This window comes from Alternaria hordeiaustralica (assembly GCF_023758085.1).
Source record: "Alternaria hordeiaustralica strain BMP 2776 chromosome Unknown scaffold_5, whole genome shotgun sequence".
NCBI classification, from domain to species: Eukaryota; Fungi; Ascomycota; class Dothideomycetes; order Pleosporales; family Pleosporaceae; genus Alternaria; species Alternaria hordeiaustralica.
The window spans coordinates 504398-519763 of NW_026056777.1; the positions used below are offsets into that span (position 1 = coordinate 504398).

Sequence of the window (15366 nt, forward strand, 5' to 3'; positions counted from 1 at the left end):
GACGTGAATTCAGAGTAGTTAAGACGTGTTTGGTGAAGAGTCGGTGATTTCCCTCGCGTGAGCCCAGAGTGAATCAGTGATCAATGAGAATGGGCTGCTCGATTGAGTAGTGCGGAGGTCGTTATCGTACTATATGTGACGCGAGCTAGTTGAGTACGTTCGTGAGAATTGGCAGAAGACGTGTCTATGCGGCAAACTGGATCGATGCTCGCCGACAGAGTCTCATATGAGTAGTACTGACAGCGCGGAAGGTCGAGGATACCTGGCGGTATGCGCGCTTTCGCCGCTGCCTGACGCGCTTTGGGGCTTCGGTAGTCGCGTGCCTGCTGTTTTGGGCCACTAGGGGCAGCGTGAGCCTGGAGAAGAAAGCTTGGTATGAGACCGAAGATAATAGAAGATATCCGAGATGGGAAGGGGTGAAGAGAGAGGAAGAGGGTGCGTCTTAAAGATTGGAAGACGTGATGAAGACGGCAGAGTGGCGAGGTGAAGGTGAGAATAGTCAGTTGGGTGACACATGCCAGAGAAACGCTGTGATGCCAGGGGCTGCCACGTCTGCCAAAGCATAAGTGAGAGTCACCTTAGGAGCGCTCATATACTCAGACGAACGTGCCGGCTGATGTAACTAGACCAACTCGTAGAACGCATCAAATCTAGACTGCTCTACGGAGCAGCACGTCTCCAAGAGTCCAAATGGTACATTATTTGTAAGAGCAACTGGACATGATTCCCTCTTTTGCTCTCAAAGTAGACTGTCATAACCAACCTGTGGGCTCTGCCACCCTTGTAGAATGATATGAAGAGGACATTTAGCATACTATGGGAAGATCACGTTAACGGGCCATTGTACACTGACCCTGTGAGCGTGAGATTTTCCATCGCCGCTTATCAGATGAATTCTGTTGTAACATGCGACTCGTTGCCCATGCGATCACATGCAAATGGAGCTGTGATGAATTAGGCAGGCACTGCGACTGTGAAAATGGAAAGAAACATCCGAAGTACAACAGCTGCGAAAACAGAAAGAAGCAATTATCGGAACGAGTGAAAGAATCCATGGATGGTGCCCTGCGTCGGAGATAATAGAGAGAGCGAGCCGCGGCGGAAGGACGGATGTGGTCATTCGCCAAGCGCGGTTTCTTCCTTCGGTTCGGATGCATTTTCGGGGGACGGCAGCTTCAGCTTGTTTCTCTCCACCTCAAATCCCTCACCACCAGCCCAACGCCGCAACTCCACCATGTTGTCGAGGACCTCCCAAAGAACAGCGCAGGTACGAGCAAGACGATGCGCCCGCAATTGGCGGGCGCGGTGGGAATTCGAGTGCTAATGCGCCTGTGCAGACGCTCCTGCGGGGCGCGAAGCCTGCCTCCCGATGGGCACCCGCCATGGCTACCCGCTGTACGAATACCACGTAAAAGATATTCAAAAATGCAGAGTCTAACGCGGCGACAGCAATGGCCACGGTCAACCAGGACATCTTCAAGCCCACCAAGTTCGGCGGCAAATACACTGTTACCTTGATCCCTGGTATGCGCGATAGCCGCCTATAAATGGATATAGATTCTGAACATGCGCAGGTGACGGTATCGGTGCTGAGGTCTCCGAGTCGGTCAAGGAGATCTTCAAGGCGGACAATGTTCCCATTGAGTGGGAGCAGGTCGACGTCTCTGGTGTCGACTCTGGCAACGTCCACTCCGAGGAGCTCCTCCGCGAGTCCATTGCCTCGCTCAAGCGCAACAAGCTCGGTCTCAAGGGTATCCTCCACACGCCCGTCGAGCGCTCCGGCCACCGTTCCTTCAACGTTGCTCTCCGTCAAGAGCTCGACATCTACGCCTCCATCGTCCTCCTCAAGAACATCCCCGGTTACGAGACGCGCCACAAGGACATCGACTTCTGCATCATCCGTGAGAACACCGAGGGTGAATACTCTGGTCTCGAGCACCAGTCGGTCAACGGCGTCGTCGAGTCGCTCAAGATCATCACCCGTGAGAAGTCGGAGCGCATCGCCAAGTTTGCGTTCGCCTTTGCGCTCGCCAACAACCGCAAGAAGGTTACCTGCATCCACAAGGCCAATATCATGAAGCTCGCCGATGGTCTGTTCCGCAACACCGTCAAGAGGGTTGGTGAGGACTACCCCACTCTCGAGACCAACGACATGATTGTCGACAACGCCTCCATGCAGTGTGTCTCAAGGCCCCAGCAATTCGACGTCATGGTCATGCCCAACTTGTACGGAGGTATCCTTTCCAACATCGGTGCTGGTCTCGTTGGTGGTCCTGGTATCGTTCCTGGTTGCAACATGGGCCGCAACGTCGCCGTTTTCGAGCCTGGATGCCGTCACGTCGGTCTCGACATCAAGGGCAAGGACCAGGCCAACCCCACTGCTCTGATCCTGTCCGCCGCCATGATGCTCCGTCACATTGGTCTCGATGACCACGCCAACCGCATCTCGCAGTCCGTCTACAAGGTCATTGCTGACGGGTAAGTTTGATTTCCATTTGAAGAGCAACATACGTCTAACATCGTGTAGTACCGCCCGCACACGCGACATGGGAGGCAACACCACCACCCACGAGTTCACCCGCGCAGTCCTGAACCAGATGGAGAAGGCATGATTTAGCCATCATGATCTTCGTGTTTGCTAAGCTTTGATCTAGCGCGATGATACCGTCACATCTAGGCCTCGGCTCACATTGGGTTAACCTAGGATATGGAGCAATAACATATTTTCTTAACGATTGGACGCAATGGCACTTGTACAACTACCAGCTGGAATGTGAATAGAGCTGTACTTGTAGGTGGTATATAGCATGCTGCATGATTGAATTGACCATTCTTATACCCTCGTGAAAATGCCAGACCCAGAACTCCGTGCTATGCGTAACATCGTCATCGTGATGTGGGTATATCTAGAATTGGATCCTCCTCTTCCTGCCAGTGTACTTGGACGAGGCCTTGACGACCTTGCCTTGTCTCTCCATCTGCTCCTTCTTCTTCATGATGTATGCCTTGCTGCCTTTGCGCTCCTCGCCCCTCTTCATGCCCTTGGCTTTTCTCCGTGCATCCTCGACGTCGACGCCGTCCATGCCCCTCACAACACCTGTGATGTCCCCATCCAGCGCGCCACCACCCACGGTCAGAACAAGATACGTCTTCGCGCTCTTAGTCCCCATATCATCCTCCAAAAGACCCGCACCGAAACCAGCCTTGATCGCCGCCTGCGCCACCATCTTCTTCTGCGCATCGTTCTTGGGGTAGAACTGACAAACCGCCCTCCCTCCCCTCTTCAAACTCGCATAAAGCTGGTTAAAGAACCTCGATAACCTGCCCGCAGGACTCTCCTCGCTCGTCTCAGCATTACACAGCCATTGAACCGCACTGATGCTAATCGCCGCATCGAAAGTTCCCGGCCTGAACGGCACACCCTGCCCCGCGTCTGCCAGCAGCAAATCTCCTTCTACCTCTTTCTCCAGCGCAACGCCCAGCATGGATGCGCTGATGTCGAAACCAATCCATACGTGAGGGCCACCGGGTGTGCCTTGTTCAGCGGAATGCGACAGGATTTCGCCGCTGAGACCGGAGCCGCAGCCGACGTCGAGGATCATGGATGGCGAGGTGAGCGCGAGGAGGGAGAGGGCGCGGTGGGTCATTGTGGATTGGATCTTTTGGATGCGAGAGGAGGTGGTGTATTTGCGCGATTCGGAGTCATTGTAGAAGAGGTCGGGCGGTCTGCTGAAGTGTAAGCGTCGTGTTCTTCGTTATGCGATTTGCGATGTTGGGAGAATTGCGTACAGGATGTCTTCGGGGCGCGACATGATTGCGGTTGTTAACTCTGAATCGCTGGACAAACGACAGTAGTACTCTTGTTATCGCGTGGAAATATGAGACTTGTTTGCGCAGTGATTGTCGAAAGCGAGCGTGGACTGTCAGTTGCTCGACGCACCTTCAGCCAAGAGTTCGCACGACTTTTTGGAGTTGGACCCCACACTCTGGCGCGGGTCCACGGGTTTCTCCGCTAGCCTTGATGCCACCTTTGGACTGACCTCATCGTGCCGCGGCCAAACTTCCAGCCTTCCACACTTCATCTCTCTTCGCATTCCCCTGAAGTGTGCCAAAAGTCAACATGTGGATATTACCGCTGCTTGGATATGTCGGCGTTATCCTGGGCTTCGCGTTCCTGACGCTTGCGATAGGTACTTTGCTGTGATGCTCTCGGTCTTTGGCTTCATGGGGCTAACGCAACGTAGCTTCCGGCCTGTACTACCTTTCTGAACTCGTCGAGGAGCATACCGTCTTCGCCAAGAAACTGCTATATCGACTCATTTATGGCGTCGTTGGCATACAAACACTCCTTCTCGTAGTCGATAGGTTTCCAATTGGGCTCAGCGCATTGAGTGTCGGGTCGCATTTCATCTATGCGCAGAATCTGAGGCGTTTCCCTATTGTCAAGCTCACGGATCCACTCTTCTTGGCCTCTTGTGGTATGCTATGATGCTTGGAAGTCTCTACCGGCGCAATGCTGACCATCATGTCCAGCTCTTGTAATCGCGAATCACTACCTTTGGTTCCGCCACTTCAGTGCTCCGCCGGCGAACTCGTACTCCTCATATCCCTACTCCCGCGATGCCAACATCCCTACTTTCACCGAAATCGCATCCTACTTCGGTCTCTGCGTCTGGCTAGTCCCCTTCGCGTTGTTCGTCTCCTTGTCTGCCGGCGAGAATGTCCTCCCCTCGATGGGCTCGGAGTACGCGACCGGAGATGGTAGCAGCTACATCACGCCAGGGACAGCACCAGCATCATACGGAACCGGAACAGGCATTGGCGTCGGTGGAGCCAGTAGTGGCACGGAAGGAAAGAGGAGGGCGAGAAGTGGAACAAACGCTGGCATGGCCAAGGCTGTTGTCACTGGCGTCAGAGAGTGGGTTGGAGAAACAGGAGAGGTTATGGGGTTGTGGAAGGGTGAGAGAACAAGGCCAACATTCTAAGAGCTGGGTCTCTGTGGGATACGACTGTACGAGTAATGTGGATGCTTCATGCAAAAGATTATCGCGGATTGGTCGGTTTGCCTACGTGCCTGCACTTGTGTCTTTTCACTTTGCGAAAACTGCGCCATTGTCGTGAAAAGCGCCAAACGATATAGCGCACGCGACTTCCAAACCCACAGGCCTTCACTTTGTCTCACCCCACTTCCCACCTCAACTTCGCGCCACAAGACACTTTTGGGGATCTCTGATTTACTATTCCTACACCTTCATTCGCGATGGACGACGTACATCCCTCACGCACATACAAGGTGCTTCCAGTGCCCCAGGTACCCCAGGTACCCCAGGTGCCGATGCTGCAGCGCGAGACTGCGTCTATCCAGCCAGAGAAGATCGATACGCGCAGCGCCCGCAATCTCTTGTGCAAGGTTTTCAAGAAACCCTACGCTCATCCACCTGCTGCGAAGAAGTTACAGGCCAATCATGTTCAATTTCTACTAGAGACGCCTATCGGCCGCGACTTCAATCTGATTACCGCCGCTGGTGTGGAGTTCAAAGTACATTCTGTCATGTTGATTGGCGGCCCGAAGGCTTTACAAGAGGGACTGTTTCCTGGTGGTGTAAGCTTTCCCGTCTTGATGTTTACTATGATTGAGACTAACACGACCAGGCAACAATTCCAAACCCACCAGAGTTCGTCAACTTGCCGCCCCACTTCCATCCTATCCTCATGGACCGAATCGTCAATTTCATCTACACATCGGACTACCTGGTCGTCCGGGACGGTAGCAAGCAGCTCATTCAGAAGAACTTCAAGTTCTATCACGCAACTGTTATTCCAGATGTCAACCCGCCCACCGCCGCTACGACCGCTCTAGTCGACATCCACGACTACACCTTCCATCTCCACATGTACGCTCTGGCTGAAGAGCTCAACTACGACGCGCTGAAGTCAGCTGCCCACACTAAGCTCGTCCAGCTCTTCATTAACGTGCGCAACGAAACTCCCTCCGCAATCAAAGAAGCGATCAGCGCCACTTTCGCCCCTCTAGGTAGCCCCTCTCGTATCTGTAAAGACGAAGACGGCGTATTGCAGCAACTCGTCGTAGCAGCCGTCCTCGCCCACGAATTCAAGACCTGGACCGAAGCAGACCAAAAAGCATTCAGCGACGACATCCAAGGTCCTGAGTACGCCGACTTCCGCAACGCCTACAACATGGTCAAGAGCGCGAACCAGGATCTGATCGAGATTGGGGATACTGCTAGGTCATTGGCGGCGGAGCGCAAGGCGGGTATGGAGCGTAGGAGAGCAGCTAAGAAGGCCGGTGTTGGAAACGTGGATCAGAGTAAGCTCATGGTTGGGAGCGGCTCGCCTTTGGGCGTGTTGAGCGCGCGGCCTGCAAATATGAAGGACAAGTTCAAGAGGCGTGTAGAGAAGCGGGGTGTAAGTTCGGTTGCGAAGGTGGACGGAGATGAGGATATGGATATGGAGGTTGACTAGACTGCTTGTCTCGTGGCGAGATGTGCACCCTGGAGTCTACGTTGACCTTACGTCGTCTACTTTGCATGCTTTCATCTTGATGTAGGCTGCAGACCTGTTTGGGGGTTTCTGTGTAGGATATGCTTTCCCGATTTAACTTGCCGAGATTGAGATAGTACCTGGATTGCAATGAAATGACGGTCAAAGCCTGCGAGTTTATAGGTTGCCAAATGCGTCGCATGACTGCTTTTGTTCGTGCGCAGGTGTTGATTATCTAGGCAAGGGGCAAGTGAGAGGTGCAGTTGCTTGGTGAGAGAACCTAAAGCGGAGGCGCTCGCTTCCGACTTCCGCCCGAACGCCTACATCATCTTTTCCCGTCCTTACACATCCCCGCCAACGACGAATAATTCCAACCAGCCAATCACCTCATTTTTGACATTGATCGAGCATCACTAGCCTTCATCGGTCGTTCCTATTTTTGCGAAATCAAGCCGCGCTTCGGTGCCGGCTGTCATGGCTTGCAACAGTTGGGAGAAGCTGTGTAAGGCTCAGCGCGATTACCCAAAAGCGAAGTTCGCAGACTCGTTCGTACAAAAATCGCTCAAGAAGACGCCCAAGAACCCATTTCTCTTGGTATGCTAGTCGACCTCGGAAATTTCATCTTCAGGCTAATTTTGAGCAGGCATGGAAAGCTCGGTTATGTCTTACGTTGAACAATGTGGACACCGATGTAGCAAATCTGGTACAACAGGCCTGGGAGCAGCCAGGGGTGAACGATATTCGGCTGCTGTCCTACTTATATAAGATCTTAGCCGACGAAACGCGGAAAGATCAGAATAATAACCTAAACATCAGCGGAGTGGGCGACGGGAACCTCAAAGTTTGGCAACGTGCTGCGAAAGCCTTGGGACGCAAGGAAGACCGTCAAGATCTCTGGTCTGCTCTAGCAAATGTGGCATTGGCAGAGGAATGCTGGGAAGACTTCCGCCTGGTACGTAAGAAACCGGCATCTGGCCACGACCTGGTTGTATCTCGACACCTTTGGGAATGCGCATCTCCCCGCGCCTTCTCGCTACCACATAAAACTACAACAGGGTGAGATTAGATTTGGTACTAACGCTTGACAGGCTGTCTTCCACTACAGCAAAGAAACCAAGGAGGGCGCTGGATCAACATCTGCAAAAAAGCATGCTCACTTCACGCAAACACTCGCTATTCAACTCGCAGCCGAACAGCAGCGTGGACTTCCCCAGGGCGAGATGAAAAGCAAACTTCAATTCGACCTGGCTCGTAGACTTTTGAAACAAGCATACGAGGCGGCTCCAGATGACCCCATCGCTTTCAAGGATATACGCGACTTGCGTTTCATGGGCGAGATCTTCGCGCGGCAAGCGAAGTGTAGCGAGCTGTTCGAACACTGGAACCACCCGCCTGCAGCCCTCCAGGACCTTATGACGAAACATCGGGGTGACTTGTGGGGCATGAAGATTAGACTTGCAAGGCAGAGTAAAGAATGGTCTCTACTTGAAAGCCAGTGTCTTGCGTACATTGAGCGCATTATATCACAGCAGGAAAGGTATGTTGAGTCAGCGGCAAAGTGTAACATCATAAAGTGGCTGCGGGTTGCTGCAGCGACTTCCAAGCCCTACTCATTGCTGACGTTCTTAGCCTTCGAGAGACTTGTGCCTGGAAGAAAGATATTTGGACATCCTTATTAGCCGCCGCGTACGCAACACGCTCCGCTGACGATGCTGTTCGCCTGATCTCCGATATCACAAGTCGTACTTTCAACCCGGAGGAGTTCCAAAGCCAAGACCGCCCCTTGAGACTTGCGTACATGACACTTCGCCAGAATGTCGCTCCAGGAACTCCAATGCTGGCCGACTGTAAGACGTACTGGAAGAACCACGCGAACCTTATCACATGTTACGCAGATATTCGACCATTCCTAGACGGCATGACCTCAAAGGACCGAGGAGAGCTCTGGAGTTTTGCGGAAAATCACTACGAAGACGCAGGGAAGTTGTTGGCACAGAATCAGTACCCGGCTCAAGACTGGATTGTTCATTGCGGCAATCGTCTCAAGATGTGTTATCTTTTCTGGATATCACTCTCGACGCCATCTGCTCAAAGGTGGCAAGGGCTCATGGAGGTACCTTTGATCGCCGCATTGCGAGCCCCTCAGTTACGGACACCCAGGTCGCCTGAAGGTTTTGTTGCAATATACACACTCCTCTGGATTCACCAAGAAGCTATGCGCAACGAAGAGCCCGATCATCCCTTCGAAAATACGCCAAACTCACGAGTTCTCCTTCAAGCTGCAATGTTAGCGCGCCATTTGGTGGCGGGCGATAAAGAAAAGCAAAACAGACCGCTGGCACTACTTGCTGCACGGCTGCACCTAAACCTCGGTCTGGGAAAATCCGCTTTCCAGTTGTACAGCCACACCAAATGCAAGGAGATGCTAGTGCATACTTTGTCACCATATGTTCTGTCACGCATCTCACTGACACATCCATTTGGGGCCAAAGGCTACCAAGGATTCTCAGCCGAAGAGGAACTAGGAAAAGCTGTCGGGACAATGGAGAGGATGGAACGCAAGCTTAATGAGGCAGTATGTTCTGATCTCCAGTCGCTTCCATGGGATCAAGCTATGGAACTCTTGGCCGCGAAACGGGATTTCAAGTCGAGCTTGACAAAGCACATATGCAACACAGAGAGCCGTCGCATAGCACGACTCAAGGGTGAACCGAACGATAACATTCCCGTTATCGACTCAAGTAGTATGTTGCACTCATTTCGAACCTGGAAACTGGCTAATCTATGCAGGCTACCGGAATATCAAGGACGTCGTGGATAGGACCATATTCCCCAACTACGAGCACAGTCAGCATCCTGGACCACTTTCATACATCATGCCCAACGGCCTTCCTGAAGTTCATTGGCTGGCCAAGAGCCTTGATATCTGGGACGCTAGCAGTAGTTTTCTCTATAGAGAGACACAGGTGTTGGAGTTCAAGGGCAAATGGATACACCAAGTTGCCATGCCTCCGGATCATGCCTGGGAGACTGAGCCTGACATGACGCTTGCGGAATACCAAGTTGAGGACACATGGGAGGCAATCAATCTCATCGTTAGGACGATGACCTTGCCAGAACTTTCCTTCGAGGCGCTTCCTGGGGCGCTGGAAGCACTTCTGATGGAGGTTTCCACGATGCGACGTGCAATGGAGAAACTGCGTATGCCTGGCGCCACGCACCAAAAACCCGAAGACGAACCCACCATGTTCCACGAGAATATGCTAATGTCCTGCTATACCAAGTTCGAAGTCCTGCGCGCACTCATCAAATTGATCGAACACCTACGCGAGAAGGTCATCAATGCGAAGACCCACCGCATGAAGGCCAAGTTGCCAAAGAATTGGGTCAATGACTTGGAAACTGAGACGAAGAGTTGTTTCGAGACGATATGGAATGTGGCGCATAGCTACATCAACCTCATCGAGCAGAGAGGTCGTGCTGCGATTAAGGCGCAGGTGCGGTGGGGCAAGACGGGTGAGGCACTGAAGCATGTGCTGAGTGACGACGATGTCGACTTCTACGCAACTGAATATGTTGATAGCGCACTACAGGCATGGAGGGGTGTGCTACAGGTTAAACTGAAGTAGACGGGCAGATTACAAATACATCTCGCTTATCATCCCGCATGCCGGCCTCCTCAGGCGAGGTTCTGCGAGGACATTCTAGCTCGATTATCAGACCACCTCAGACAAGAAAAAAACTGAACAGGTCTGCAGACTACATTAAGACAAAAACTGGCAAAATAGGTGACCTAACGTCAACGCAGTCCTAGAGACTCCAGGGTGTTCGGTTTTTTCTTAGGTTGGCGTGAGACTGATACTTTCCTCCACTTGCCTGCGAAGAGATCATGGTAATGACTGGCGACTGATACATCTCAGTGAAACGTAGATATAAGTGAACAGTCGGGCTTGCGCCTGAGTTGCGCCGCATTGAGATTGCTGTATTTTACGTTGCTCTTGACCGAATACTGCTGCTTTCCTGCACTTCACAGCTAAATGAGGGAGGACACACTGCGCATCCTCGCACCTTCACACTCAGTTCTGAGCAGCGACTGTCACTTAGAATACTCTTTCCAATCTACATCAGATTCAGGTGCTAGCGTTGATCGTTTAAAATGCAGCTCACCTCGTGAACCCTCCAGGCTCCCGTGTGCAAACGCAAACGCTGTATCCCCATAACCCAACTCACTCGCGTTCACCTCATTTTTAGCTCCGCCATCGTTACTCTTCCGCTATTCACCGAGGATTGCTTCGGAGTCTCATTATCACCGCATCACCGCCGACTCGGCTTTTCGTTTTCCTCCACTTCGTTGCACTCTCGCCCGCTTGCTTCTGCACATCCCTCGCTGTCTACACCACGCAAGCTCTCCGCCATGGCCTACCCCACGGGAAAGATCCCTTGGACAAATTCGCTGTCGGGACCCGGTTCTACCTCTGGCAACCAGTCAGTAGATCACACCGAGGACGAGCTAGGTGAACGTACGGCCTCCGACTCGGCTTCCTCATCGTCAGCTCACGGTTCTGCCTCTGGCGAACATCCAGATGAGCCCTTCATTGGCCCGCTCCCTGAAGGCACAGACTGCCCGACGTCCTCGTTGCCAAGTCACGGTTCTGGCCTCAGCGCTCTACCGTCCTCATCGTCAGATCACCAACCAGATGGACGCAACAAGAACGCGCTTCCTGAACGTACAGATTCACTCGCAGATCCTGGTGGCCCACGGAAAATAGGGACGGACTTATCAAACATGACGGAGGATGAGAGAAGGGAATGGGCTTGGGAAGTTGCCGACCCCAGTCGCAAACCCAAATCCAAACCCGTCAAGCCCGACCCCAACTGGGTCTCTCCCGAGGGTAAAGTAGCCGCCTCGAATAGCTTTCAAGATATCTTGCTAACTTATTACTAGTATGTAGCTCCCTTGCTATGCTTTGCCAACGCGGTTCTGAGACATTCTACTACATGTAGCTCCCTTGCTATGCTTTGGCAACGCGGTACCGAGACATCTTTCCATGCGTGCTAACAGCTTGACAGACGTTTCAAACAGCAATGTACGATCTCACCAAAGATATAAACCTGAGACCCAAGGGGCATTCGAGTGGCAAGTGGCGCTGTTGCAAGTGTAACCGTCGCCACAAGGTCTACGTTCAACCACATATCCACCCACTCCACGTTCTGAGCTGCGAATGTACCCACCGATCTTGTGCTAAGTGCAAACTGGAGGAACATCCTGCCAACTATCCTGCACCAACCCGGCCACAACGGTCTCCTCGGGTTCTAGTCAAACAGTTCCAACCGATGAACGACCCGGAGGTGATCCCTTTGTCTGAGGACAGCGCCAGGGCTATACGATTTGGCGTCGTCTGCGAAGGCTGTGGTCGATCGTGGCTCGCACGGAGAGTCCCAGTCGAGTACAAGAAGACACCGAAGAAGTCGCTCCTAGAACGTCTACCTACGCTCCCCAAGTTCCCCAAAAAGCGCGGTGGTGGTGCACCCACTTTGGAGGACCTGCGATCTAGTCGATCGATGAGCAACCTCCACGATCCTACTCAGTCACGTTCTCAGGCTGCGCCGCCGGCCGCTTCCAGGTCCAGCTTCGACCTCCAAACCCTTCGGAAGTCGATGAAGAAACTGCATGGGGTACAAGCTGAGCCGGTTCCTGTCAAGTTCGTGGGCATCAAGTGTCTCTGTACTATGACTACTGCAGACACTTCCCTCTGTTTTCAGATCATGGATAAGCCGGAGGACCACAACCAGACCCAGTTGGCGAATCAGGTGGCCGCGCGCAAGCCGGCTGGCCATGGCAGCACACCGGCAGACACTGCGAGAGGTCATGGTACCCCAACCTTGACGTTGAGGGGAAAGAAGCACGAAAACCCGCTCATGAGCAACCTTGTCGCCTAGAAGGACGAGAAAAAGAAGTTCCTCCATGATCTCCTGCCAAAACGTCGGAGGTGAGACCGGTCAGAGTGAGACCTTGGAGGAGGAGACAACATTGGTGAAATTGGTGCATCAGGCCGATATTTGAGGCCGCAGGAACCAGGTTTTGTCGAGAGTTACCCGTGTTCTATCTTTCTTGCACGCCATAGAAAGAAAAGATTAAACAGGTGCTCTACTGTCTACATTAGCATAAGAGTTGAAGTTTGCACATTCCCCACAGCAATGTAGACCTCTAGGAGGTAGGTGTTCAGTTTTTTCTTGTGTACAAGGTGCTTTCTTGGATGTTTCGGTCAGAAATTGGAGATGCGCTATGCAAGTGCTCGGGGATTAGCATGTTCATTTCTTTCTTGTTTGGGCGTCGCTGGAAATCGTAGGCAGACGTGGTTTGACTGTTCATATGGGCTTTTGAGCCTGTCGATTGTTGCTAGTCAGCATTCCGTACGCTAGGCGATAATCAGGCCCTTTTTGACTCCATGGTTGATCCTGATGTGATGTTGCACCTGTGACTGCATCGCCACACCGGGTTCCTCTTATGACCAGGGCTTCTCTTAACGCGGGCGTCAAGGCGTGATCCAAATTCTTTATGTGGGGAAGGTAGTACTCGGTGTTAGTGTGATTAACGTGCTCCAGCCTCTTCGCGCCCTTATGTGAGCTTCAGCCTTAGCTGTGACTGCCATCTACTCATCGCGATAGCTCTGCCGGCCAGGTCCGTGACCTCGTACACCGATACCAACATCACCAGATCACTTACTCAATAGACTAGTGTGTAGCTGTGTGATTAACACGATTGCTTCGCGTGGTCCGGGTAACTGCCTTGAATGGCAGCCTTAGACAGCCTTGCCGCAGACGCCACGGGTACCTAGGTACAATGAGAACGAACAAGACACCAGCAGCACTGCCCCGATACCGACCCAATGTATGAGCAATATCCTAGACTGAAGGAGTCGGTGTGTGAAGAATCGCGCGCGTGCAGTGTATGGCATGAATTACCGCCATGCGAACCGTCAGCCGCCCTGTTGGGGTCTGCGCCTCAACCTTGTGGATCCCAGGCGCCAAACATCCAGGCAGCGTCAATAAAGCGCAAATAAAGAGGACAAAGCGATGCGCATTGTGAAGTATCTGCCCATCATTCCAGTCACAGTTTCGTATCACAAACAACATCTGAGTCGATTGCGTTGCCAACAGTATCCGTGTGCGATTCCGTTTGCATCGTTCCACGACTGCCCCGAGACCCCAGACATACCGGCCTCAAGGGTCCAAGCTATGTCATTGGCCCGGTATGACTAGACCCCACCAAAAAGCATAAGAACCACGGAACTGACTTGCATTTCCAGCTTCCACACTTTCCATCAGCCTTCTTCATACACCCCTACAGCCCGAGCAGCTACTTTCCCTACAAATTCAGGAGTTTTCGCCGCCAAAAACCGACTGCAGCAGTTGACAAGCCATTTAACGAAGAGCTCAATCATGTCCACGATGGCCGAGAAGTCCCAAGATAAGAACAAGACTACCAACAGCGAGTCGACGAAGGGTAACACGCCTAAAGCGCCCGGGACGGTCTTCACAATAAAAAGAGACGATATTGGAAATGCCCAACTTGAACCGCTTCTCTCGAAGCCATTGCCAGTAGAACACGAAGATTGGAAGCACTCTACCCCTAAGTCCTCGACTACTCGAGGTGGAAATGCCGTGGATCCGCCTCCATACCAAAGATTCAACGTCTTTACCGCTGGTAGTATAGAGATGGGTAAAGCGGTCGAGTGGCAGTCGCTCATGGCAAATCTACTTCGGGACCTACCCATCACCGTGTGCGATCCACGACGACCGAAGAAAGATTGGAACCCAGCCTTGGCTCGCGTGAAAGACGATAATGGACTTACAGGAATGCGAGCACAAATCGATTGGGAACTGGACGCGCAAGACCAAGCAGACGTCATCTGCTTCTTCTTCGATGTCGACACCAACAGCCCAGTCTCTCTGCTTGAGTTGGGTCTGTTCGCTAAATCCAAAAAGGTGGTGGTTTGCTGTGACCCACGGTACCATAAATGGGACAACGTTCAGATAACGTGTGAGAGATATGGGATCCCGCATGTCGAGACATTTGCGAGATTGGAGCTAGAGATCAGAAATATGCTGGAGAAGCAGGGCATGGTACTTGACGACAACGGCGACTTGATCGGACCGAATGTTCATAAGCCCAAGCCTAAGTCGCATGAGACGTCGGAAGCGCAGCTTGAGGCGGACAAGGCTGCGTTGCAGAAGCAGGTCGATGAGCTCAAGGCGATGCTGGCGACACAGTCGAAGATGTGATCAAGGTGGGCTGTGTTGGCTCTGGTTTGACTGGCGTTGGTGGAGTTTCTGTCTTTTCACTAATAACCAGCGTGGGGGGGATGTCTCAATTACTGGTACAGCCCTGCTTTGGCTGTATCACATGTCTCTCATTTATACATGTCTCTATACCCAGACTTTCTTACCCAATGGCTTTTTTACCTTCTCAGAATAGATGAATAAACTGATGCCCCCTCCGGCTCAGGTCAAACTCTCCGCTTCACTGGGTTGATGATTTCCTTCCATCTGCCATTCCTAACAGACAAATCACATCGAGGCATCTATGTGGTGCTGGACTTTTCGTAATATGTGCTCGTCAAAGCACCGTAATCATGAGTCTACATGGACTACCGCCTTGCTAACCGCATGTATGCGTCTTGCAGCAGGCTCGAAAGAAAGACTTAGACCACATCCCATCCTTGCTCTTCCCAAATCTCTTCTCGGTTCGGTATATGCCATGTTCCAGGGAATATACCCTGACAATCTTTCCTACTACCTTTGGGTCATGGTTGTCAGATGCGCCGAATGACAAGACCAGGCGTGGCAGATCTTCTGGTCTAG

The 15366-nt window shown here is 52.4% G+C and overlaps 6 protein-coding genes across 6 annotated transcripts; 5 read left to right on the forward strand and 1 right to left on the reverse strand.

Annotated features, from left to right (window-relative positions):
- Window positions 1-1234: 1234 nt before the first annotated feature.
- IDH1 (isocitrate dehydrogenase (NAD(+)) idh1) lies at window positions 1235-2612 on the forward strand (the record flags this gene model as incomplete). The annotated part of the gene is made up of 5 exons (XM_049386107.1): window positions 1235-1267; window positions 1338-1395; window positions 1450-1524; window positions 1575-2478; window positions 2528-2612. The coding sequence occupies 5 exons, from the start codon at window positions 1235-1237 to the stop codon at window positions 2610-2612; spliced, it is 1155 nt and encodes a 384-aa protein (XP_049245956.1).
- Window positions 2613-2906: 294 nt separating this feature from the next.
- On the reverse strand, window positions 2907-3812 carry J4E84_003496 (uncharacterized protein; the record flags this gene model as incomplete). The annotated part of the gene is made up of 2 exons (XM_049386108.1): window positions 2907-3726; window positions 3790-3812. The coding sequence occupies 2 exons, from the start codon at window positions 3810-3812 to the stop codon at window positions 2907-2909; spliced, it is 843 nt and encodes a 280-aa protein (XP_049245957.1).
- A 308-nt stretch (window positions 3813-4120) lies between these two features.
- On the forward strand, window positions 4121-4985 carry J4E84_003497 (uncharacterized protein; the record flags this gene model as incomplete). Its single annotated transcript, XM_049386109.1, has 3 exons — window positions 4121-4190; window positions 4245-4478; window positions 4534-4985. 3 exons carry the CDS (start codon window positions 4121-4123, stop codon window positions 4983-4985), a joined length of 756 nt encoding a protein of 251 aa, XP_049245958.1.
- Window positions 4986-5260: 275 nt separating this feature from the next.
- Window positions 5261-6483, forward strand: J4E84_003498 (uncharacterized protein; the record flags this gene model as incomplete). The annotated part of the gene is made up of 2 exons (XM_049386110.1): window positions 5261-5602; window positions 5653-6483. The coding sequence occupies 2 exons, from the start codon at window positions 5261-5263 to the stop codon at window positions 6481-6483; spliced, it is 1173 nt and encodes a 390-aa protein (XP_049245959.1).
- Window positions 6484-6975: 492 nt separating this feature from the next.
- On the forward strand, window positions 6976-10130 carry J4E84_003499 (uncharacterized protein; the record flags this gene model as incomplete). The annotated part of the gene is made up of 5 exons (XM_049386111.1): window positions 6976-7095; window positions 7145-7453; window positions 7590-8038; window positions 8131-9245; window positions 9292-10130. The coding sequence occupies 5 exons, from the start codon at window positions 6976-6978 to the stop codon at window positions 10128-10130; spliced, it is 2832 nt and encodes a 943-aa protein (XP_049245960.1).
- Window positions 10131-11549: 1419 nt separating this feature from the next.
- On the forward strand, window positions 11550-12441 carry J4E84_003500 (uncharacterized protein; the record flags this gene model as incomplete). Its single annotated transcript, XM_049386112.1, has 2 exons — window positions 11550-11553; window positions 11819-12441. The coding sequence occupies 2 exons, from the start codon at window positions 11550-11552 to the stop codon at window positions 12439-12441; spliced, it is 627 nt and encodes a 208-aa protein (XP_049245961.1).
- Window positions 12442-15366: the final 2925 nt, after the last annotated feature.